This window comes from Anolis sagrei, chromosome Y (assembly GCF_037176765.1).
Source record: "Anolis sagrei isolate rAnoSag1 chromosome Y, rAnoSag1.mat, whole genome shotgun sequence".
NCBI classification, from domain to species: Eukaryota; Metazoa; Chordata; class Lepidosauria; order Squamata; family Dactyloidae; genus Anolis; species Anolis sagrei.
The window spans coordinates 1,781,227-1,807,949 of record NC_090035.1 but is presented as its reverse complement, the minus strand read 5'-3'; the positions used below and the strand labels follow the sequence as shown (position 1 = coordinate 1,807,949).

General features: G+C 47.6%; 1 protein-coding gene across 1 annotated transcript in view; it reads right to left on the bottom strand.

The window, feature by feature from the left end:
• LOC132780034 (extracellular serine/threonine protein kinase FAM20C) overlaps window positions 1-26,723 on the bottom strand; it is a 148,258-nt gene that overhangs the window by 90,397 nt on the left and 31,138 nt on the right. Inside the window, exon 2 of the mRNA XM_067461339.1 lies at window positions 24,099-24,277. Coding sequence (XP_067317440.1) covers window positions 24,099-24,277 — 179 coding nt within the window. The remainder of the gene's footprint in view (window positions 1-24,098; window positions 24,278-26,723) is intronic.

Here is a 26,723-nt window from a genome sequence, read left to right as displayed (position 1 = left end):
GTTCACACCTGGGCATATTGAGTATCAGTGCCAAGTTTGGTTCAGATCCATCATGTTTTGAGTCGACAGTACTGTCTGGATGTAGGTGAACTACAACTTCAAAACTCAAGGTCAGTGTCCTCCAAACCCTTCCAGTATTTTCTGTTGGTCATGGAAGTTCTGTGTTCCAAGTTTGGTTCAAATCCATCATTGGTGGAATTCAGAATGCTCTTCGATTGTTGGTGAACTATAAATCTCAGCAGCTACAACTCCCAAATGTTAAGGTCTGTTTTCCCCAAAACTCCACCAGTGTTCACACTTGGGTGTATTGAATATTCATGCCATGTTTGGTTCAGATCCATCATTGTTTGAATCCATAGATCTCTCTGGTTGTAGGTGAACTACAACTCCCAAACTCAAGGTCAATGCCCACCAAAACCTTCCAATATTTTCTGTAGGTCATGGGAGTTATGTGTTCCAAGTTTGGTTCAATTCCATCATTGGTGGGGTTCAGAGTGCTCTTCGATTGTAGGTGAACTATAAATCCCAGCAGCTACAACTCCCAAATGTCAAGGTCTATTTTCCCCAAACTCCACCAGTATTCACAATTGGGCATATTGAGTATTTGTGCCAAGTTTGGTCTAAATCTATCCTTGTTTGAGTCCACAGTGCTCTCTGGATGTAGGTGAACTACAACTCCCTAACTCAAGGTCAATGCCCACCAAACACTTCCAGTATTTTCTGTTGGTCATGGAAGTTCTGTGTACCAAGTCTGGTTCAATTCCATCATTGGTGGGGTTCAGAGTGCTCTTTGATTGTAGGTGAACTATAAATCCCAGCAACTACAACTCCCAAATGACAAGATCTGTTTTCCCCAAAACTCCACCAGTGTTCACACTTGGGTGTATTGAATATTCATGCCATGTTTGGTTCAGATCCATCATTGTTTGAATCCATAGATCTCTCTGGTTGTAGGTGAACTACAACTCCCAAACTCAAGGTCAATGCCCACCAAAACCTTCCAATATTTTCTGTAGGTCATGGGAGTTATGTGTTCCAAGTTTGGTTCAATTCCATCGTTGGTGGGGTTCAGAATGCTCTTTGATTGTAGGTGAACTATAAATCTCAGCAGCTACAACTCCCAAATGACAAGATCTGTTTGCCCCAAACTCCACCAGTATTCACACTTGGGTGTATTGAATATTCATGCCATGTTTGGTTCAGATCCATCATTGTTTGAATCCATAGATCTCTCTGGTTGTAGGTGAACTACAACTCCCAAACTCAAGGTCAATGCCCACCAAAACCTTCCAATATTTTCTGTAGGTCATGGGAGTTATGTGTTCCAAGTTTGGTTCAATTCCATCATTGGTGGGGTTCAGAGTGCTCTTCGATTGTAGGTGAACTATAAATCCCAGCAGCTACAACTCCCAAGTGTCAAGGTCTATTTCCCCCAAACTCCACCAGTGTTCACACTTGGGCATATTGAGTACTTGTGCCAAGTTTGGTCCAGATCCATCATTGTTTGAGTCCACAGTGCTCTCTGGATGTGGGTGAACTACAACTCCAAAACTCAAGGTCAGTGCCTACTAAACCCTATCAGTATTTTCATGGTCATGGGAGTTCTCTGTGTCAAGTTTGGTTCCATTCTATTGTTGGTGGAATTCAGAGTGCTCTTTGATTGTTGGTGAACTATAAATCCCAGCAACTACAACTCCCAGGTGGCTGTTAGGAATTGCGGGAGGTGAAGTCCAAAACACCTGGAGGGCCCAAGTTGGCTCCTACCTGCTGTTGACACTGATTTGTATTGGTCAACATATAAATGGAGATCTGTCCTGGAAAGGTATACATGCGAAAGGCACAGATTTATTCATTTTTTGTGTATGCTCAACGTGGGCAACGATTGCCAAAGCATTCATTTACACAACGTTGAGAGCACATTGATATGCAAATGTGCACATTGATGGTTCAGCATCACGAAAAGGAATGGAAAGGTAAGTAAGGTTATGTAAAGATTAACCAAACTGCTCTCCCGCCCAGCAACCACCTTGACCCTCTCAAAGTCATCACTGATTTGAAAGGGTTCCCATTTGTTTACCTTCCTTTTAAAGTTTTGTTTTCAGGGGAAACATCTCAAGAGGCTTCCCGATATTAAAAAATGGAGGTCTCAAAACCCTGAAAATGAAAGCTGGACACAGTGGGTGGAGAAGCAGTCCCCGAATTACAAACATCTGACTTACAAAAACAACAACAACAACACACTTTATTTATTTATCTCCCTGGATTACAGTTTTACATACACCATAGGTTTTTACACATAGCAGCCTTCACACTGGAGCTGCACACATGAGCTTTACACATGAGGTCTGCAAACTAGGGCTTCCTCTCACCGAAGCTTCTCACACCAGGCATTTTCAAACTGAGGCCTACTAACACTGAGGCCTTTCTCCCACTGAGGCCTTTTCACACTGAGGGCCACACTGAGGCAAATTAACACAGAGGCCTTTTTCCCACTGAGGCCTTCTCACACTGAGGGCTGTCTCAGAGTGATGCCTCTCACACTGAGGCAAACTAACACTGAGGCCTTCTCACACTGAGGGCTGTCTCAGAGTGATGCTTCTCTCACACTGAGGCAAACTAACACAGAGGCCTTTCTCCCACTGAGGCCTTCTCACACTTAGGGCTGTCTCGGAGTGACGGGTCTCTCACACCGAGGCAAACTAATACAGAGGCCTTTCTCCCACTGAGGCCTAATCACACTGAGGGCTGTCTCAAAGTGACACCTCTCTCACACTGAGGCAAACTGACACAGAGGCCTTTCTCCCACTGAGGACTTCTCCCACTGAGGGCTGTCTCAGAGTGACACCTCTCTCACACTGAGGCAAACTAACACTGAGGCCTTTCTCCCACTGAGGACTTCTCCCACTGAGGGCTGTCTCAGAGTGACACCTCTCTCACACTGAGGCAAACTAACACTGAGGCCTTTCTCCCACTGAAGCCTTCTCACACTGAAGGCTGTGTCAGAGTGACGCCTCTCTCACACTGAGGCAAACTAACACAGAGGCCTTCTCACACTGACGGCTGTCTCAGAGCGACGCCTCTCTCACACTGTGGCAAACTAACACAGAGGCCTTTCTCCCACTGAGGACTTCTCAAACTAAGGGCTCTCTCAGAGTGACGCCTCTCTCACACTGAGGCAAATTAACACAGAGGCCTTTCTCTCACAGAGGCCTTCTCACACCAAGGACTGTCTCAGAGTGATGCCTCTCTCACACTGAGGCAAACTAACACAGAGGCCTTTCTCCCACTGAGGCCTTCTCACACTGAGGGCTGTCTCAGAGTGATGCCTCTCTCACACAGAGGCAAACTAACACTGACGCCTTCTCACACTGAGGGCTGTCTCAGAGTGACACCTCTCTCACACTGAGGCAAACTAACACTGAGGCCTTCTCACACTGAGGGCTGTCTCAGAGTGACGCCTCTCTCACACAGATGCAAACTAACACTGAGGCCTTCTCACACTGAGGGCTGTCTCAGAGTGACACCTCTCTCACACTGAGGCAAACTAACACAGAGGCCTTTCTCCCACTGAGGCCTTCTCACACTGAGGGCTGTCTCAGAGTGATGCCTCTCTCACACTGAGGCAAACTAACACAGAGGCCTTTCTCCCACTGAGGTCTTCTCACACTGAGGGCTGTCTCAGAGCGATGCCTCTCTCACACTGAGGCAAACTAACACAGAGGCCTTTCTCCCACTGAAGAAGAGCCCGAGTCTGGTAGGAATGGTAGGAGTTGAAGTCCAAAACACCTGGAAGGAGGGCTGAAGTTGGCCCAGGCCTTTGACCTCTTGGAACTGGACACTTCAGCCAAACAAGGGATCATCTGCATACACATGCTGTAGGAATTGAAGTCCAAAACACCCAGAAGAAGGGTCAAAGTTGGCCCAGGCCTTTGACCGCTTGAAACTGGACAGTCAATCAAGGGATCATCTGCATAGCCATGTTGTGAGAGTTGAAGTCCAAAACAACCAGCACAAGAGCCCAAGTTTGACCATGCCTTTGACTTCTTGGAACTGTACATTTCAGCCAATCAAGGGATCATCAGCCTACCCACGTTGTGGGAGTTGAAGTCTAAAGCACCCAGAGGAAGGGCCAAAGTTGGCCCAGGAACTGGAGAGTCAGTTGTGGGAGCTGAAGTCTAAAACACCAGGAGGAATGGCTGAAGTTGGCCCATGCCTTTGACCTCTTGGAACTGGACACGTCAGCCAATCACGTGATCATCTGCATACACACGTTGTAGGATTTGAAGTCCAAAACACCCAGAAGAAGGGCCAGTTGGCCCACCCTTTGACCTCTTGGAAGTGAACAGTCAATCAAGGGATCATCTGCATACCCACGTTGTGGGAGCTGATGTCCAAAACACCTGGAGGAACGGCTGAAGTTGGCCCAAGCCTTTGACCTCTTGGAAGTGGACACTTCAGCCAATCAAGGGATCATCTGCATACACACATTGTGGGAGTTGAAGTCTAAAACACCCGGAGGAAGGGCCGAAGGTGGCCCAGGAACTGGAGAGTCAGTTGTGGGAGCTGAAGTCGAAAACACCAGGAGGAACGGCTGAAGTTGGCCCAAGCCTTTGACCTCTTGGAAATGGACACTTCAGTCAATCAAGGGATCTTCTACATACCCACGTTGTGGAAGTTGAAGTCTAAAACACCAGGAGGAACGGCTGAAGTTGGCCCAAGCCTTTGACCTCTTGGAACTGGACAGTCAATCAAGGGATCATCTGTCGATCCACATTGTGAGAGTTGAAGTCCAAAACACCTGGAGGGAGGGCCCAAGTTGGATCATGCCTTTGACCTCTTGGAACTGGGCACTTCAGCCAATCAAGGGATCATCTGCATACCCACGTTGTGGGAGTTGAAGTCTAAAACACCCGGAGGAAGGGTCGAAGGTGGCCCAGGAACTAGAGAGTCAGTTGTGGGAGCTGAAGTCTAAAACACCAGAAGGAATGGCTGAAATTGGCCCATGCCTTTGTCCTCTCGCAACTGGACACTTCACTCATTCAAGGGATCATCTGCATACCCATGTTGTGGTAGTTGATGTCCAAAACACCCGGAAGAAGGGCTGAAGTTGGCCCAGGCGATTGACCTCTTGGAACTGGACAGTCAATTGAGGAATCATCTGTCTACCCACATTGTGGGAGTTGTTCCAAAACACCAGGAGGAAGGGCCAAAGTTGACCTCTTGGAAGTGGACACTTCAGTCAATCAAGGGATCATCTGCATACACACGTCATAGGAGTTGAAGTCCAAAACACCCGGAGGAAGGGCAGAGGTTTGACCTCTTGGAACTGGACAGTCAATCGAGGAATCATCTGTCTACCCACATTGTGGGAGTTGAAGTCTAAAACACCAGGAAGAATGGCCAAAGTTGGCCCAAGCCTTTGACCTCTTGGAACTGGGCACTTCAGCCAATCAAGGGATCGTCTGCATACACACATTGTGGGAGTTGAAGTCTAAAACACCCGGAGGAAGGGCCGAAGGTGGCCCAGGAACTGGAGAGTCAGTTGTGGGAGGTGAAGTCGAAAACACCAGGAGGAACGGCTGAAGTTGGTCCAAGCCTTTGACCTCTTGGAAATGGACACTTCAGCCAATCAAGGGATCATCTGCATACACACGTTGTAGGAGTTGAAGTCCAAAACACCCAGAGGAAGGGCCAAAGTTGGCCCACCCTTTGACCTCTTGGAAGTGGACAGCCAATCAAGGGATCATCTGCATACCCACGTTGTGGGAGCTGATGTCCAAAACACCTGGAGGAAGGGTCAAAGTTGGCCCAAGCCTTTGACATCTTGGAACTGGATGGTCAATCAAGGGATCATCTGCATAGCCATGTTGTGGGAGTTGAAGTCCAAAACACCAGGAGGAACGGCTGAAGTTGGCCCAAGCCTTTGACCTCTTGGAAGTGGACACTTCAGTCAATCAAGGGATCATCTGCATAGCCATGTTGTGGGAGTTGATGTCCAAAACACCCGGAAGAAGGGCTGAAGTTGGCCCAAGCCTTTGACCTCTTGGAAGTGGACAGTCAATCAAGGGATCATCTGCATAGCCATGTTGTGGGAGTTGAAGTCCAAAAACACCTGGAGGAATGGCTGAAGTTGGCCCAGGCCTTTGACCTCTTGGAACTGGACAGTCAATCAAGGGATCATCTGTCGATCCACATTGTGAGAGTTGAAGTCCAAAACACCTGGAGGGAGGGCCCAAGTTGGATCATGCCTTTGACCTCTTGGAACTGGGCACTTCAGCCAATCAAGGGATCATCTGCATACCCACGTTGTGGGAGTTGAAGTCTAAAACACCCGGAGGAAGGGTCGAAGGTGGCCCAGGAACTGGAGAGTCAGTTGTGGGAGCTGAAGTCTAAAACACCAGAAGGAATGGCTGAAATTGGCCCATGCCTTTGTCCTCTCGCAACTGGACACTTCAGTCATTCAAGGGATCATCTGCATACCCATGTTGTGGTAGTTAATGTCCAAAACACCCGGAAGAAGGGCTGAAGTTGGCCCAGGCGATTGACCTCTTGGAACTGGACAGTCAATCGAGGAATCATCTGTCTACCCACATTGTGGGAGTTGTTCCAAAACACCAGGAGGAAGGGCCAAAGTTGACCTCTTGGAAGTGGACACTTCAGTCAATCAAGGGATCATCTGCATACACACGTCATAGGAGTTGAAGTCCAAAACACCCAGAGGAAGGGCAGAGGTTGGCCCAGGGCTTTGACCTCTTGGAACTGGAGAGTCAATCGAGGGATCTTCTGCATACCCACATTGTGGGAGTTGAAGTCCAGAACACCTGGAGGAAAGGTCGAAGTTGACCCAAGCCTTTGACCTCTTGGAAGTGGACACTCAAGGGATCATCTGCATACCCATGTTGTGGGAGTTGATGTCCAAAATATCCAGTGGAAGGGCCGAAGTTGGTCCATGCCTTTGACCCCTTGGAACTGGATAGTCAATCGAGGGATCCTCCTCATACCCACATTGTGGAGGTTGAAGTCCAAAACACCCAGAGGAAGGGCCAAAGTTTGCCCGTGCCTGGTGTAGACCCATTTAATGAAGTTTGGACTGAACTGAACTGCACTGTACGGGTCTCCCCTATAATGGAGTTCCAAACTGCATTGACTCATGGAGAAGTCAACCCAAGTTTTGGAGGTCAACCAAAGTACTGGAGGGGAGGAATGACAGGAAAGTAAAGAGAAGGCTGGTGATTCCCTCTCTGCACTCTAGTCTGAGTCCTGAACCATTTTCTTCATCTTTCCCCAATTTAATCATTGTCCAAATCTGGCTGCTAATTACATTCATACCGCTGCGTGCCGCCTCTTTAATTATGCCGCTTGCCCAAGCAAGACGCATTGTAGGTTTGAGAGATGAAACGACTGGGGCGATGCGCGCAAGGCCATAAAAGAGGCCTGAGGTGCCCCCCCTTCCCTTGGAAAGCAAGAGCCGCCCCCTTGTTCGTACGAGTCCAGCGAGAGCGATGCCCTGGCGCCATTACGGAGTCGCATCGAACTATTCCGCACCATGCCGTGTTCCTAATTAAACAGCTCTCTCGCTCACACAGGTGGCATTATTATCGATGTAAATTTTAAATTGCACAAAGAAATTGCTAATTATGGCCATTTTGGTGTCTTAATTTGGGTAATTATATTTCCACAATGCACCATTGCCTGTGCGCTTGGTAGGCTCACCTCTCCCTGGATTGAAAAAAGAAAGGCCTGCCCATGTTCAATGCAAAATAATGTTGAAGGATATAATTATCCCTTAAGAGGCTGGAACAGAACGAACAAAGAAACCAAAGATGGGATCTTTCGGTCTGACAGAAGAATACAATAACACAGGGCTTTCTATGCGCTGCCGTACACATGTGGTTGTACTGGGAAACCTCTGGGAAGTCCAAATCAGATGGAGAACCAACATGGAAAACACTCTTGTAACTGATACTAATTTCTGTTTACTAAAGACTTTTGCGTACAATACATTGACACTGAAATACAACATCACCTGAGCTCCATGAATACAGGATTTTGTTTGGTTTTGGCTTTCTATAACAACATCTGTTATAGAACTCCAGTATGCTGATGACAACATCGTCTATGCATATTCAGAAGAAGATCTACAAGCCACTTTAAACACCTTCGCAGAAACATACGAGAAACTCAGCCTGTCATTGAACATTGAGAAAACCAAAGTGCTCATCCAGCAGTCACCAGCCAACCCCTCTCCAATGCCAGAGATACAGCCTAATGTTAGAAAATGTTGACCATTTCCGCTCCCTGGGCAGCCACCTCTCCACCAAAGTCAACATTGACACCGAAATACAATACCACCTGAGCTCTGGGAGTGCAACATTCTTCCGAATGAAGCAGAGAGTGTTTGAGGACCGGGACATCCGTAGGGAGACCAAGGGGCTTGTTTATAAATCTATTCCCCTTCCAACCCTGCTATACACCTGCGAAACGTGGACTGTCTACAGACGTCATACACAATTCCTGGAATGATTCCATCAGTGTTGCCTCCAAAAATCTTGCAAATCTCTTGGCAAGACAAGCGGACAAATGTCAGTGTCCTGGAAGACATCCGTAAGGAGACCAAGGTGCTTGTTTATTAAGCTATTGTCCTCCCAACCCTGCTATATGCCTGCAAAACGTGGACTGTCTACAGATGTCATACACAATTCCTGGAATGATTCCATCAGTGTTGCCTCAAAAAATCTTGCAAATCTCTTGGGAAGACAAGCGGACAAATGTCAGTGTCCTGGAAGACATCCGTAAGGAGACCAAGGTGCTTGTTTATTAAGCTATTGTCCTCCCAACCCTGCTATATGCCTGTGAAACGTGGACTGTCTACAGACGTCATATACAATTCCTGGAATGAGTCCATCAGTGTTGCCTCAAAAAATCTTGCAAATCTCTTGGGAAGACAAGCGGACAAATGTCAGTGTCCTGGAAGACATCCGTAAGGAGACCAAGGTGCTTGTTTATTAAGCTATTGTCCTCCCAACCCTGCTATATGCCTGTGAAACGTGGACTGTCTACAGACGTCATATACAATTCCTGGAATGAGTCCATCAGTGTTGCCTCAAAAAATCTTGCAAATCTCTTGGGAAGACAAGCGGACAAATGTCAGTGTCCTGGAAGACATCCGTAAGGAGACCAAGGTGCTTGTTTATTAAGCTATTGTCCTCCCAACCCTGCTATACGCCTGTGAAACGTGGACTGTCTACTGACATCCCATGCAAGTCCTAGAACGATTCCATCAGTGACATGTAGATGGGGCCTGAGAGAATGGCCTCTCCAGAACAGGGCCCTTGCCTTTGTGTTCATCCAACCAAGCCGGACTGGCCAAAGTGAACTGACCACTCCGAATTTGTGCACAAGCCTGATTGACCATATCATGTAGTTTCAAACTGCATCATATAGACATGTAGATGGGGCCTCAGAGAATGACCTCTCCAGAATGGGGCCCTTGATTTTATGGCCATCCGACCAAGCTGGACTGGCCGAAGGGAACTGACCACTCTGAATGGGTTCACAAGCCAAATTGACTATGTAATATAGTTTCAAACTGCATCATATGGACATGTAGACGGGACCTGGGAGACTGACCTCTCCAGAATAGAGCCCTTGCCTTTACGGTCATCCAACCAAGCCGGACTGGCCAAAGGGAACCGAACACTCCGAATGGGTTCACAAGCCTAATTGACCTTTCAAACTATCATATGGACATGTAGAGGGGGCCTGGGAGAATGACCTCTCCAGAACAGGGCCCTTGCCTTTACCGTCATCCGAACAAGCCGGACTGGTTGAAGAGAACCTACCACTCCGAATGAGTTCACAAGTCTAATTGACCATATCCTGTAGTTTCAAATTGCATCATATGGACATGTAGATGAGGTCTGAGAGAATGACCTCTCCAGAAGAGAGTCCTTGCCTTTACGGTCATCCGAACAAGCCGGACTGGCCAAGGGGAACTGACTATATAATATAGTTTCAAACTGCATCATATGGGCATGTAGATGGGGCCTGGGAGAATGACTTCTCCAGGACAGGGCCCTTGCCCTTACAGTCATCTGACCAAGCTGGACTGGCTGAAGGGAAATGACCACTTTGTATCTATGCATAAGCCTAATTGACCATATCAAGTAGTTTCAAACTGCATCGTATGGACATGTAGATGGGGCCTGAGAGAATGGCCTCTCCAGAACAGGGCCCTTGCCTTTACGGTCATCCGACCAAACCGGACTGGCCGAAGGGAACTGACCACTCTGAATGGGTTCACAAGCCTAATTGACCATATCCTGTAGTTTCAAATTGCATCATATGGACACGTAGATGGGGCCTGAGAGAATGACCTCTACAGAAAAGAATCCTTGCCTTTATGGTCATCCGACCAAGCCGGACTGGCTGAAGGGAACTGAACATTCCAAATAGGTTCACAAGCCTAATTGACCTTTCAATCATATGGATATGTAGATGGGGTCTGAGGGAATGACCTCTCCAGAATAGGGCCCTTGCCTTTATGGTCATCCGAACAAGCCGGACTGGCCAAAGGGAACCGAACACTCCAAATGGGTCACAAGCCTAATTAACTATATAATATAGTTTCAAACTGCATCATATGGACATGTAGATGGGGCCTGAGAGAATGACCTCTCCAGAACTAGGCCCTTGCCTTTGCGGTCATCCTACCAAGCCGGACTGGCTGAAGGGAACCGACCACTCCGAATCTGTGCACAAGCCTAATAGACCATATCCTGTAGTTTCAAACTGCATTATATGCTCATGTAGATGGGGCCTGGGAGAATGACCTTTCCAGAACAGGGCCCTTGCCTTTATGGTCATCCAAACAAGCCGGACTGGCCGAAGAGAACCTACCACTCTGATTGGGTGCCCAAGCCTAATTGACCATATCCTGTAGTTTCAAACTGCATCGTATGGACATGTAGATGGGGCCTGGGAGAATGACCTCTCCAGAACAGAGTCCTTGCCTTACGGTCATCTGACCAAACTAGACTGGCCAAAGGAAACTGACCACTCTGAATGGGTTCACAAGCCTAATTGACCATATCCTGTAGTTTCAAATTGCATCATATGGACACATAGATGGGGCCTGAGAGAATGACCTCTCCAGAAAAGAATCCTTTCCTTACGGTCATCTGACCAAACCGGACTGGCCGAAGGGAACTGACCACTCCAAATGGGTTCACAAGCCCAATTGACCATATCCTGTAGTTTCAAATTGCATCATATGGACACATAGATGGGGCCTGAGAGAATGACCTCTCCAGAAAAGAATCCTTTCCTTACGGTCATCTGACCAAACCGGACTGGCCGAAGGGAACTGACCACTCCAAATGGGTTCACAAGCCCAATTGACCATATCATGTAGTTTCAAATTGTGTCATATGGACATGTAGATGGGGCCTGAGAGAATGACCTCTCCAGAACAGGGTCCTTGCCTTTACGGTCATCCGAACAAGCCGGACTGTCCAAAGGGAACCGAACACTCCAAATGGGTTCACAAGCCTAATTGACCATATCATGTAGTTTCAAACTGTGTTATATGCCCATGTAGATGGGGCCTAGAAGAATGACCTCTCCAGAATAGAGCCCTTGCCTTTACGGTCATCCGACCAAGCGGGACTGGCCGAAGGGAACCGAGCACTCCGAATGGGTTCACAAGCCTAATTGACCTTTCAAACTGTATCAAATGGACATGTAGATGGGGCCTGAGATAATGACCTCTCCAGAATAGAGCCCTTGCCTTTATGGTCATCCGACCAAGCCGGACTGGCCGAAGGGAACCGACCACTCCGAATCTGGGCACAAGCCTAATTGACCATATCATATAGTTTCAAACTGCATTATATGCTCATGTAGATGGGGCCTGAGAGAATGACCTCTCCAGGACATCTCCAGAGCTTTCATGGGCTCATAAAACGCACCACCTTTAATGCACAGAGTAAAAACCGGAGTGTATTCTGTGTTGTCTGAAATGAAAGTTCTCCCTGCCTGGTCTGGTTCAGTTCAATGGAAGGAAATGCAACTTTTCCCCGTGGTAGTTCCATGCACAGGGCTGCTTGCAAGGGGCAGAGGAGGTCTTTCCCAGGTCACGGAAGAAGGGAAGATGTTTTGTCAACACGGAACGTATTGATCTTCCCGCAGCGGAGCAAATGGACGCCAGTAAGACCAAGCAGGCCAGCACAAGTTGGCTCCCTTGCTTCCTTGTTAAGCCGCAAACCAAACAAAGGATTGATGTTCTTCGCGATGTCTCACAACTTTATTTGAAGGATATGACAAGCATAATACTTGTCCTGTGCAATTATTTGCAGAAGAACAGAGAGCGCTTAATAGCTACACAAACATTGCCTTGCTAATGTACTGATTCGTATGTACCAGGGCAGAGGCAGCAGCAAGGTGGGATTGGTGGCACCAAGTTCAGAGCATGAGTCGTACTCGTAAACGTTGGCCTTGCACGCTCCCACCTTCTCTGAAAGCCAAAAACCTTTCCATTACATTTGGGCCCCTTCTACACTGCCATATAGCATCCAGATTATCTGCTTTGAACTGGATTAGAAAGCAGTGGAGACTCATGTAATACAGTTCAATCAGATAATCTGGATTATCTGCTTTGATCATGGATTATGTTGAACATGGATGGAGCAAGCATGCTCCCCTGAGGCAGGCCGTTCTTCTGTTTCTGCCATCTGCTTCTCTGGCCCTGGAACTCAACAAAAAAGCTCCTGTTCGGTAGCGGATTTCCTTGAGCGGTGATGGCACGATCATCAGCATAGATGAAACTTTCTGTCCCTTCTGGCAGTGGCTGGTCATTTGTGTAGATGTTGAACATGGATGGAGCAAGCACGCTCCCCTGAGGCAGGCCGTTCTTCTGTTTCCGCCATCTGCTTCTCTGGCCCTGGAACTCAACAAAAAAGCTCCTGTTCGGTAGCTGATTTCCTTGAGCGGTGATGGCACGATCATCAGCATAGATGAAACTTTCTGTCCCTTCTGGCAGTGGCTGGTCATTTGTGTAGATGTTGAACATGGATGGAGCAAGCACGCTCCCCTGAGGCAGGCCGTTCTTCTGTTTCCGCCATCTGCTTCTCTGGCCCTGGAACTCAACAAAAAAGCTCCTGTTCGGTAGCGGATTTCCTTGAGCGGTGATGGCACGATCATCAGCATAGATGAAACTTTCTGTCCCTTCTGGCAGTGGCTGGTCATTTGTGTAGATGTTGAACATGGATGGAGCAAGCACGCTCCCCTGAGGCAGGCCGTTCTTCTGTTTCCGCCATCTGCTTCTCTGGCCCTGGAACTCAACAAAAAAGCTCCTGTTCGGTAGCGGATTTCCTTGAGCGGTGATGGCACGATCATCAGCATAGATGAAACTTTCTGTCCCTTCTGGCAGTGGCTGGTCATCTGTGTAGATGTTGAACATGGATGGGGTGAGCACGCTCCCCTGAGGCAGGCCGTTCTTCTATTTCCGCCATCTGCTTCTCTGGCCCTGGAACTCAACAAAAAAGCTCCTGTTTTGTAGCAGGATTCCTATGAGGCGGGTGAGGTGGTCGTCCTTTGTGATACTATACATTTTTCTCAGGAGGAGGCGGTGGTTCACAGTATCCTAGGCTGCTGACAAGTCTATGAAGACAGCTCCTGTGATCTGCTGCCTTTCAAAGCCATCTTCTATGTGTCTCAGGGGAGCGTGCTTGCTCCATCCATGTTCAACCTTTACACAAATGACCAGCCACTGCCACAAGGGACAGAGAGTTTCATCTATGCTGACGATCGTGCCATTACCTGACTCAGCACATAGAAGATGGCTTTAAAAGGCAGCAGATCACAGGAGCTGTCTTCATAGACCTGTCAGCAGTCTATGATCCTGTGAACCACCGCTGCCTCCTCCTGAGAAATATGTATAGTATCACAAAGGACGACCACCTCACCCGCCTCATAGGAAACCAGCTACAAAACAGGAGCTTCTTTGTTGAGTTCCAGGGCCAGAGAAGCAGATGGCAGAAACAGAAGAACGGCCTGCCTCAGGGAAGCGTGCTTGCTCCATCCATGTTCAACATCGACACAAATGACCAGCCACTGCCAGAAGGGACAGAGAGCATCATCTATGCTGATGATCGTGCCATCACCGCTCAAGCAGGGAGCTTTGAGATGGTTGAACAGAAGCTCTCCAAAGCTGTAGGTGCTCTTCCTGCCTATTACAGGGAAAACCAGCTGATCCCTAATCCATCTAAAACACAGACATGTGCCTTTCATCTCAAGAACAGACAAGCATCCTGAACTCTGAAAATCACCTGGGAAGGAATCCCACTGGAGCATTGCAATGCACCCAAATCCCTGGACCGTGCTCTGTCCTACAAGAAGCACTGCCTGAATATCAAGCAAAAAGTGGGAGCTAGAAATAATATCATACGAAAGCTGACTAGCACAACCTGGGGATCACAACCAGACACAGTGAAGGCATCTGCCCTTGCTGTTGAGTACGCATGCCCAGTGTGGAACACATCTCACCACACTAAAACAGTGGATGTGGCTCTTAATGAGACATGCCGCATTATCACGGGGTGTCTGTGCCCTACAACATTGGAGAAATTACACTGCTTAACCAGTATTGCACCACCTGACATCCGCAGGGAAGTAGCAACCAATAGTGAAAGGACCAACGCCGTGACATCTCTGGCCCATCTGTTGTTTGGGTATCAGCCAGCACATCAACGACTTAAATCAAAAAATAGTTTTCTAAGATCTACAGAGACACTCGCTGGAGCACCTCAGCAAGCAAGAGTCCAAAAGTGGCAGGCTCAAACCCAGAACCTCAATCAATGGCTGATTCTACAATATAGATGCATTTTTTGGGGAAAATGATTGTAACCAGGCTGCAAACATTCTCCTCTTCCTTGGTAGGAAGCCAAATAGTGAACTGTAGGAATTGACTGCTTTCAAAAACATGCCCTGCGGATCTCCCCAGATCTTGGCAGCCCCGTCACCACCCACCTGCAAGGCCTCCAAAGCTGGTGGAGGAGGTGTTCATTTGCCTCAAAGAAAGGTGCCACAGAAGCATTTACTAAACATAATATTTGTGTCTCACACCGCTTTGTAATTTCCAAGCAATTAAGGAGCGCCAGAGCCATCAAAGGGAAGAAACGCCAAAGGAGGCGAGATGTTTGTGGAGAACACAAGTCAAAACTGGTTGGAGGTTGAGGGTGAGGCTCTAAAATGAAGAGGACGACCTTCAGGTGGGACAGAAGGCTTGGTTGTGCTACGGAGGATTATGACTTCCATGTCTTTCCGTAGGACACATCTTTGCTGTAGAGTGAATGTGCTTTGGAACCACTTGAATGGCCATGGCTGGGCAGAGAGTTCCACTGCTGAACAGCTCTCACAGTCAGGAAGTTCTTCCTAACTGATCACAGAATGCAATTTCAACCTGCATGATATGGCATCACAGATGGGAGTCATAGTCCTATCGTTTTCTCAAGTTTATTCAGTGGAAACACGTGAGACCAGGATGATATCATCCTTCTGACGTTGAGCATGTTCCCCCCCCCCCCAACAAGGGATGGTGACTTATAGTTCTGCAAAGGGCAAAGGCACCAGACTGCACAATAGGGGTTAAGTCTTGGTCAATTTGCCAAGGCCTTAACAACAATGAGGACCCCATGAAACTCTGGGAATAGCTAGACCTTGGGGTCTCTGCCTCTCTCGGGAGCTGTAGTTCTCCAAGGACGGGGAGCAAAGCTTGTTTCCAGAGACACCAGGTCCATTTGGGCCACTCAAGAACTTCTGCCAGGACCTTTGGGCAACACCCTTGCATTTTAGCCATCCCCTATGGACGCTCTTTCCCCCCACATGGACAAACCTTATGAAATCTTGCCTTTTATGAACTTTAGATGTATGAAATGTGTTTTCTGATTTCTTTGTGTGGCAGAAGCCTTTCCCCTTTTCTTCTGACCTTTGTTTCCCCTATATACATGAAGACACTCCACAAAAGGGACTACAAAGCCCCGAACATTCCAGGAATTTTTTTATTCACAACTTCCTTTTGCATGGACAATACCCTGGGCAGCTGGTGGCCCTCGGAGGAATTGCCCAGCCCTCAGCTTATATCATATTTCCTCCTGAAGGACAAAAGGTCCTCGAAAAAACCTTTTGCCTTCGCTGTGATTATTCATTCCACTCAAAGCACAATAGATCAGGCTGGCCTTTGTCTCGCCGGCCGCATGGCATGGCACTTCCTTTCCCAGATTCCTTTGTGCTCCCTCATCCCGCCTCCATCTCTCCTGATTGGCTGTCACCACCAGGTGGCAGAGGTCTCCCCATTGGTTCCTACGGACCACTGGAGCCCATCGCCCAATCATGGCAGGGAACAACAGAGAAGCCGGGGCGGGGAGTTTAAACTCTGCAATTTTGAAAACTCTATATAAATGGCTATATCAAATGTATTTCTTTATGCTTAGCTTTGGTGAATTATTGCAGCTTTAAACCTTGATGGCTTTTCTTCAACTGGTGAGACTTTTCATTGGGAAATCAGGGAAAAATATGGGATGCTTCTCTGTCTCGCCAGGGAAAAAGAACTCTTTGATGAGTCTAATTGGTCTCTGCCTCCTGGCAAAGACCCCTAAATTTTAGTTCTGGAAACCTTCTGCAGTGAGCGAAAACATTCCTGACCATTTAATTTTGCGAGGTGCTGTGTGATGGTGTTTTACCCCATTGCGAGTTAACTTGAGTCCATTATTGGGGAAAAGATAGGACAAAAATCCATTGTTATCGTCATGGTCTAGGGTGCTGAATATCCCCCTAAAATAGCCTCCGAAAATTGGTATAGAACTTTTACAGTTCAGATTAAAAACCAGGGCCCATCTAGACAGGCCCAAAATGCAGGATGTATTCCAAAGTAGCCTAAAGCATCCAGACAATGCCTCAAGTTTATCTGGTTTAACCTGGGTTAAAAGAAATACCTTCCAAGAAGGCCCACACCTTCCCAGCTATGGGACTGTCCTCAACCCAAAGGGTCAGTTCACAAAGCCTTCCAGGTTCAATTTAAAATGCTGGTTTCTCTCGGGTTATAGGCCTGTGTGGAAGCACCCCCCAGAAGGGATTTACTGTCCCATTGAGATGGGGACCATCTGTAATCACTGGCATGCCGCAATAAACCAGGAATCAACATAAGTAGATCAGGAAGCTTTTAAGGCCAGTAGTAGTAGCAGTAGAATCAGGGAGACCAAAGTGCTTGTTTCTAAAACTATTGTCCTCCCAACCCTGCTATATGTTTGCGAGACGTGGACTGTCTACAGACATCACATGCAACTCCTGGAACGATTCCATCAGCGCTGCCTCCGAAAAATCTTGCAAATCTCTTGGGAAGACAAGCGGACAAATGTCAGTGTGCTGGAAGATATCTGTAGGGAGACCAAGGGGCTTGTTTACAAAGCTATTGTCCTCCCAACCCTGCTATATGTTTGCGAGACGTGGACTGTCTACAGACATCACATGCAACTCCTGGAACGATTCCATCAGTGTTGCCTCCGAAAAATCCTGCAAATCTCTTGGGAAGACAAGTGGACAAATATCAGCATGCTAGAAGACATCTGTAGGGAGACCAAGGGGCTTGTTTACAAAGCTATTGTCCTCCCAACCCTGCTATACACCTGCGAGACATGGACTGTCTACAGACATCACATGCAACTCCTGGAATGATTCCATCAGCGCTGCCTCTGGAAAATCCTGCAAATCTCTTGGGAAGACAAGCGAACAGTGTGCTGGAAGAAGAAGCAAAGACCACCAGCATTGAAGCGATGGTCCTATGCCATCAACTCCGCTGGACCAGCCACGTTGTCCAGATGCCCGACCACCGTCTCCCAAAGCAGTTGCTCTACTCCGAACTCAAGAACGGAAAACAGAATGTTGGTGGACAGGAAAAGAGATTGAAAGATGGGTTCAAAGCCAACCTTAAGAACTCTGGCATAGACACCGAGAGAGAACTGGGAAGCCCTGGCTCTTGAGCACTCTAGCTGGAGGTCAGCTGTGACCAGCAGTGCTGCAGAATTTGAAGAGGCACATATGGAGGGCAAGAGAGAGAGAGAGAGAGAGAGAGAGAGAGAGAGAGACCACTGTATTTATATTCCGCCCTTCTCACTCCGCAGGGGACTCAGGGCGGATCACAATGCACATATACAAGGCAAACATTCAATGCCATAGACACACAACATATATAGACAGACACACAGAGGCTATTTAACTTTCCAGCTTCATAAGGGTTTGTTTTTAATTCCGGCCACCGGGGAAGCTGTCGCTTCACCGTCCACTTGTGACACCGATGGAGTACTTCCTCATTCTTTTGCACACGGCTGAAGAGTTTTATGGCGTCGTAAATTAGTTAAATTAGCCTCCCCGCACAAACGGTACCTAAATTTCCTACTTCCTCATTCTTTTGCACACTGCTGGAGAGTTTTATGGCATCGTAAATTAGTTAAATTAGCCTCCCCGCATAAACGGTACCTAAATTTCCTACTTCCTCATTCTTTCGCACACTGCTGGAGAGTTTTATGGCGTCATAAATTAGTTAAATTAACCTCCCTGCCTAAGCGGTACCTAAATTTCCTATTTCACAAATGCAACTGTCTTTCGGACTGCAAGCTAGACAAATGGTGGGGAGCTTTCTCTGACCTGGATGGGCTTTGAAAGGCATGTCAAGCCAACCTGAACCGGGACCACCTTCCACCTGGAAACTGATGCCCTCACTGTGGGAAAAGATGCGGGTCAAGAACAGGGCTCCAGAGTCACTTACGGACCTACCACTAGGATACCACTCTTGGAGGACTATCATCCTCTGACTACGACTATGAAAGTAGCAGCAGAAGTGGTCATGGTAGTAGTCCTCATAATCGTGATTCAGACGCTCTGAGGAAAGGCTCCCAAATGAACTCATCCAAATGAACTACTGTAGATTTTTCTCCTTCCACCTCCTCTATCCGACAATCTCTTGTTTGCAAATGCGTAATTGGCACTCCGTGTGAAGTACATTCCGTGAACTGTCCATTGTGCTGCCGCTCTGAGCGACGCCAATGACACCTTGTGTAGGTCATCCCGGCTGCAAAGTAAAGAGATGATGACCAGCAAGAGGGAGGAGGAGGGCACAAGGGTGTCTCTCGTTCCTCTGAAAGATGATGCTGAAGACCAAAGGATTGGGGAAGACTACATCTCTTGGCCCAAGCTGGCTTGCTCTGAGGCAGGGCAGGCTCTACTCTGAGGTCACTTCCAGGCAGCCTCATAATCTAGGACAAATAAGTGGGGCACAAAATTAGGGGACCTGACAACAAGTCCCAGTAAATGCTCCACCACTGTTTTGACACCTTGTTTGTAGAAATCCAGAAGATGGACATGGGACAACCAATGGAAACAGACGTGCTGAGAAGAAGAGAAGGTTGAGAGGAGATATGATAACCATGTATAAATAAGTGAGAGGAAGCCACAGGGAGGAGGGAGCTCCTATTTTGGCCTGCATCAAGAGGAGCCTAGTGTCTAGATCTAGGGAAGTCATGCTCCCCATGCTCTATTCTGCTTTGGTTAGACCACTTTACCTAGAATACTGTGTCCAAATCTGGGCACCACAATTCAAGAGAGATATTGACTCTAAGCTGGAATGTGTCCAGAGGAGGGAGACTCAAATGATCAAGGGTCTGGAGAACAAGCCCTATGAGGAGCGGCTTAAGGAGCTGGGCATGTTTAGCCTGAAGAAGAGAAGGCTGAGAGGAGATATGATAGCCATGTATAAATATGTGAGAGGAAGCCACAGGGAGGAGGAGGGAGCAAGCTTGTTTTCTGCTTCTTTGGAGATGAGGACGCAATGGGACAATGGCTTCAAACTACTTCCACCTGAACATGAGGAAGAACTTCCTGACTGTGAGAGCCGTTCCGCAGTGGAACTCTCTGCCCCGGAGTGTGGTGGAGGCTCCTTCTTTGGAAGCTTTTAAACAGATGCTAGATGGCCATCTGTCAGGGGTGCTTTGAAAGCAATATTCCTGCTTCTTGGCGGAATGGGGATGGACTGGATGGCCCATGAGGTCTCTTCCAACTTTGATTCTATGATTCGATTATTCTCCATGAGGAAGAACTTCCTGACTGTGAGAGCCATTCAGCAGTGGAACTCTCTGCCCCAGGGTGTGGTGGAGGCTCCTGCTTTGGAAGCTTTTAAACAGAGGCTGGATGGCCATCTGTCAGGGGTGATTTGAATGCAATATTCCTGCTTCTTGGCAGAATGGGGTTGGACTGGATGGCCCAGGAGGTCTCTTCCAACTCTTTCATTCTATTATTATTATTATTATTATTATTAAGCAGAGGCTGGATGACCATCTGTCGGGGGTGATTTGAATGCAATATTCCTGCTTCTTGGCAGAATGGAGTTGGACTGGATGGCCCAGGAGGTCTCTTCCAACTCTTTCATTCTATTATTATTATTATTATTATTATTATTATTATTATTAAGCAGAGGCTGGGTGGCCATCTGTCTGGGGTGATTTGAATGCAATATTCCTGCTTCTTGGCAGAATGGGGTTGGACTGGATGACGGCCCAGGAGGTCTCTTCCAACTCTTTCATTCTATTATTATTATTATTATTATTATTATTATTATTATTAAGCAGAGGCTGGATGGCCATCTGTCAGGGGTGCTTTGAATGCAATATTCCTGCTTCTTAACATATTGGGGTTGGACTGGATGACGGCCCAGGAGGTCTCTTCCAACTCTTTCATTCTATTATTATTATTATTATTATTATTATTATTATTATTAAGCAGAGGCTGGGTGGCCATCTGTCGGGGGTGATTTGAATGCATGATTTGAATGCAATATTCCTGCTTCTTGGCAGAATGGGGTTGGACTGGATGACGGCCCAGGAGGTCTCTTCCAACTCTTTGATTCTATGATTCTATGAGTTCTCATGGGAATTGCTTTCCATTTGTGCTTCCATTTAGCCACCTGTGTTTCAGTGGCTCCATTTGTTTGCAGCCCTGACTAGCTGTTTCGGGATTTCACAATGGGTACAAACACTGGAGAGTCCATACCAACGTATAGCAACAAAGTCATGCGTTTGCCTTGACTGCAGAGATTCACAGTCATGCGCATATATGCATTTTTCAGTCAAAATTGGGGTTTAAGTACACTTTGTGAACAGCTGTTAATGCGAATCAGTGCGCAATCATGTCTCATATTCTGGTCTAAATCAATGGACTTAGTAGAATATCTACCTCCGCTCTTACATGGCCAAGAAAAGCCCCCGGGAAGCAAGAAGTAGGACAACAACACTGTGTTTCTCAATAATCAGTAATGAGATGCATCTTATCTCTGATGCCAGAGGCAAGATATAGGCATCACGACTAGTAGCCATTGATAGACTTATCCGCTATTAATCGGTCTAATCCCCCTTTCAAGAAATCCAATTTAGCAACTATCACGAAAGGTTATGCTGGGGAATTCTATAGTCTAGCCATGTCCTATGGGAATCGCGGATCCATACAATTCACATTCAGTAGAGGCCACTGGCTTCTAATATTGTAGGGGGAAACGGGTCCCCGTGGTCCACATTCCCCATAACATTCCCAAAGTGACCCATTTAAGGTGGAATCAGGAGTCAAACAGGGATGATGTGTTATTGCCCCAACCTTATTTTCCATCTTCATTGCTATGATACTTCATCTTGTTGATGGGAAGCTCTCCACCAGAGTGGAAATCATCTATCAGACAAATGGCAAGCTATTTAACCTCAAAACCAAGGTCACAACAACATCTGTTATAGAACTCCAATATGCTGATGACAACGTCATCTGTGCACATTCAGAAGACCTGCAAGCCACTCTAAACACTTTTGCAGAAGCATATGAGAAGCTCAGCCTGTCATTGAATATCGAGAAAACCAAAGTGCTCTTCCAGCAGACACCAACCAATCCCTCTGCAGTGCCAGAAATACAGCTGAATGGTGTAACATTACAAAATGTGGACGCTTTCCGCTCCCTTGGCAGCCACCTCTCCACAAAAGTCAATATTGACACTGAAATACAACACAACCTGAGCTCTGCGAGTGCAGCATTTTTCCCAATGAAGCAGAGAGTGTTTGAGGACCGGGACATCCGTAGGGAGACCAAGGTGCTTGTTTATAAAGCTATTGTCCTCCCAACTCTGCTATACGCCTGCGAGACGTGGACTGTCTACAGACGTAAACATTGACGCTGAAATACAACACCTCCTGAGTTCTGCGAGTGCAGTATTCTTCTGAATATAGCAGAGAGTGTTTGAGGACCGGGACATCCGTAGGAAGACTAAGGCGCTTGTCTACAAAGCTATTGTCCTCCCAACCCTGCTTTACGCCTGCAAAACGTGGACTGTCTACAGATGTCAACATTGACGCTGAAATACAACACCACCTGAGCTCTGCGAGAGCAGCATTTTTCCGAGTGAAGCATAGAGTGTTTGAGGACCGGGACATCTGTAGGAAGACTAAGGCGCTTGTCTACAAAGCTATTGTCCTCCCAACTCTGCTTGACGTCTGCAAAACGTGGACTGTCTACAGATATCAACATTGACGCTGAAATGCAACACCACCTGAGCTCTGCGAGTGCAGCTTTTTTCCGAATGAAGCAGAGAGTGTTTGAGGACCGGGACATCCGTAGGAAGACTAAGGTGCTTGTCTATAAAGCTATTGTCCTCCCAACCCTGCTTTACGCCTGCGAAACGTGGACTGTCTACAGATGTCAACATTGAGGCTGAAATACAACACCACCTGAGCTCTGTGAGTGCAGCATTTTTCCGAATGAAGCAGAGAGTGTTTGAGGACCGGGACATCCGTAGGGATACCAAGGCGCTTGTCTACAAAGCTATTGTCCTCCCAACCCTGCTTTACGCCTGCGAAATGTGGACTGTCTACAGACGTCACATGCAGCTCCTAGAACAATTCCATTAGCGCTGCATCCGGAAAATCCTGCAAATCTCTTGGGAAGACAAGTGGATAAATGTCAGCATCCTGGAAGAAGCGAAGACCATCAGCATTGAAGCGATGGTCCTCTGCCATCAACTACGCTGGACTGGTCATGTTGTCCGGATACCTGACCACCATTGTCTCCCAAAGCAGTTGCTCTACTCCGAACTCAAGAACGGAAAAGGGAATGTTGGTGGGCAGGAAAAGAGATTGAAAGATGGGCTCAAAGCCAACCTTAAAAACTCTGGCATAGACACTGAGAACTGCGAAGCCCTGGTCCTTGGGTGCTCCAGTTGAAGGTCAGCTGTGACCTGCAATGCTGCAGAATTTGAAGAGGCACAAATGGAGGGTGAAAGGGAGAAACGTGCCAAGAGGAAGGCGCGTCAAGACAATCCTAACTGGGAACGCCTTCCACATGGAAACCAATGCCCTCACTGTGGGAGACGATGCAGATCAAGAATAGGGCTCCACAGTCACCTATGGACCCACCGCCAGGACACCAAACTTGGAGGATCATCATCTTCGGAGTACGAGGGATCGCCTAAGTAAGCAGAGTGGAAATCATCTATTGGACAGATGGCAACCTCAAAACCAAGGACACAACAACATCTGTTATAGAACTCCAATATGCTGATGACAATGTCATCTGTGCACATTCAGAAGAAGACCTACAAGCCATTCTAAAGACCTTTGCAGAAGCATACGAGAAGCTCGGCCTCTCATTGAACATCAAGAAAACCAAAGTGCTCTTCCAGCAGTCACCGGCCAATGCCAGAAATACACTCCACCTAGCAACAGCCAATCCAGTGACACCGGGGGGGGGGGGGCACTTCCCTCTCTTTGAGGTCTAAACAGACAGACAAACATACATTCATAGATGGATTTTGCCAATTAGCTTCTCCAAGGCATCTCTCCGAATTGGAGAGAAAACAGCAGATTACACTCCAAGCCTGCCATTTTGGAGAGCTTTTCTCAGGAGCACATAATGTAAACGATGCAAAAAAGCCCCGAATCTGCAAGCGACAGCAAAATGAGAGTGAGCGAGCCGCTAGTTTGCACAACACCCCCCTGGGGACGGCACGTTCGTCAACTTACCGACACTTGTGATTTTCTGGGAGGCCAGATCGTGAAGCAAGGCGGCCACGGCCGGGTTGTGCCGGGAATACAGTTCGTATCGGTTGATGCCAATGTGGAACTTGAGCCAGTTTGGATAGGAATCAATCGATGTTTCTCCAGTGGGAAGGAATTCTTCGTCTTCGTTGCCTTCGTTCTGCCTACCGAAAGAAAACAAACCAGAAAAGGCACAGATTAGGTTGCTTGGCAATGCCAGCCATGCACTTGGAGATGGAGAGCGAGGGAAGAAGAAGGGGAGCCCGGCCAAGGCTTGCAGAAGGGCCAAGAAAAGCACTGGACAGGACACGCTGGCCGTACTTTGGCTCTACTGAACTGTAGGCCAGTGTTCTGAATTTTGGACACTGTGGAAGGCAACATACACTGACTTTGCAGTCTCTGCAAGGAAGAATTGGGACTCTCCTTGGTTAGAGTGGGGTGGGAAACATGCAGTCGATATATACAAGTGTGTCCCATCTCCAAGAACCCCAAAATGCCCCTTCAATCAAGCCCGTAGCGAGGGGGGGTTTAGGGGTTCAACCCCCCCGAAATGTTTCAGTTTTTTTTAAAAAAACTGGTTTATTCATGAATTTTAATTGGTTAACCCAATCCCCATGCTGCTAAGTCTATGAGATGCAAAAAATCAAGAGTCCCTCCAGAACTGCAAGCACTATCTCAAGCAAATATTAGCAATTAATTCACACTGTCATTACTTGCAGCAATAGCCGATGTAGAATAACCGATGTAAATCTAGAAATAGTTTTCTAAGATCTATGGAGACACTTGCTGGAACACCCCAGCAAGCGAGAGTCCAAAAGTGGCAGGCTCAAACCCAGCACCTCAACCAATGGCTGATACCAAATGAGAGACTCCCCCCTGGGCACACAGAGGACTGGGTGACTTGGAAGGCGCTGAACAAACTGCGCTCTGGCACCACGAGATGCAGAACCAACCTCAAGAAATGGGGCCACAAAGTGGAGTCTACGACATGTGAGTGTGGAGGAGAGCAAACCACTGACCGCCTGCTGCAATGCACCCTGAGCCCTTCTTCCACATGCAACAGGGAGGACCTTCTTGCAGCAACACCAGAGGCACTCCAAGGGGACAGATGCTGGTCAAAGGACATTTCATCAACTACCAAACTCACAAATTTTGTATTTTGTCTGTTTGTTTGCCTTGTTCTGTTAGAAATGTAATATAATTGGCTGGTTGACGTGACATGACAAATAAAATAGATAAATGGTAAATCAGACATCCCAAAGGCTTTGAGAGAGACTATAGAAGGGACTGGGTAAGCTTTGGCCCACCGGTGTTTTGCACTTTAACTCCCACCATTCCTGACAGCCTCAGACCCCTTCCTTTCCCCCCTCAGCTGCTTCAGTGGAAAAGGAAACGGACTGAGTCTGTTAAGAATTCAGGGAGTTGAAGTCCAAAACACCTGGAGGGAGGACCAAAGTTGGCCCACGCCTTTGTCCTCTTGGAACTGGACACTTCAGCTAATCAAGGGGTCATCTGCACACCCAGGTTGTGGGAGTAGAAGACCAAAACACATGGAAGGAGGGCCCAAGTTAGCCTATGTCTTTGTCCTCTTAGAACTGGACACTTTGGTCAATCAAGGGGTCATCTGCATACCCAAGTTGTGGGAGTAGAAGCCCAAAACACCTGGAGGGAGGGCCCAACTTGGCCCATGCCTTTGTCCTCTTGGAACTGGACACATCAGTCACTCAAGGGATCATCTGCATACCCATGTTGTGGGAGTTGAAGCCCAAAACACTTGGAAGGAGGGCCCAAGTTGGCCCATGCCTTTGTCCTCTTGGAACTGGACACTTCAGCCAATCAAGGGGTCGTCTGCATAACCATGTTGTGGGAACTGAAGTCCAAAACACCTGGAAGGAGGGCCCAAGTTGGCCCATGCCTTTGTCCTCTTGCAACCAGACACTTGGGTCAATCAAGGGTCATTTGCATACCCATGTTGTGGAAGTTGAAATCTAATCAAGGAATCATCAGCATACCACACTGTGGGAGCTGAAGACCAATCAAGGATCATCTGCACACCCATGTTGTGAGAGTTGAAGCCCAAAACACCTGGAGGGAGGGCCCAAGTTGGCCCATGCCTTTGTCCCCTTGGAACTGGACACTTCAGCCAATCAAGGGGTCGTCTGCATAACCATGTTGTGGGAACTGAAGTCCAAAACACCTGGAAGGAGGGCCCAAGTTGGCCCATGCCTTTGTCCTCTTGCAACCAGACACTTGGGTCAATCAAGGGTCATTTGCATACCCATGTTGTGGAAGTTGAAATCTAATCAAGGAATCATCAGCATACCACACTGTGGGAGCTGAAGACCAATCAAGGATCATCTGCACACCCATGTTGTGAGAGTTGAAGCCCAAAACACCTGGAGGGAGGGCCCAAGTTGGCCCATGCCTTTGTCCCCTTGGAACTGGACACTTCAGTCAATGAAGGGGTCATCTGCACACCCAGGTTGTGGGAGTTGAAGCCCAAAACACCTGGAGGGAGGGCCCAAGTTAGCCTATGTCTTTGTCTTCTTGGAACTGGACACTTCGGTCAATCAAGGAATCATCTTCACACCGGAAAGTGGAATTTTGGTG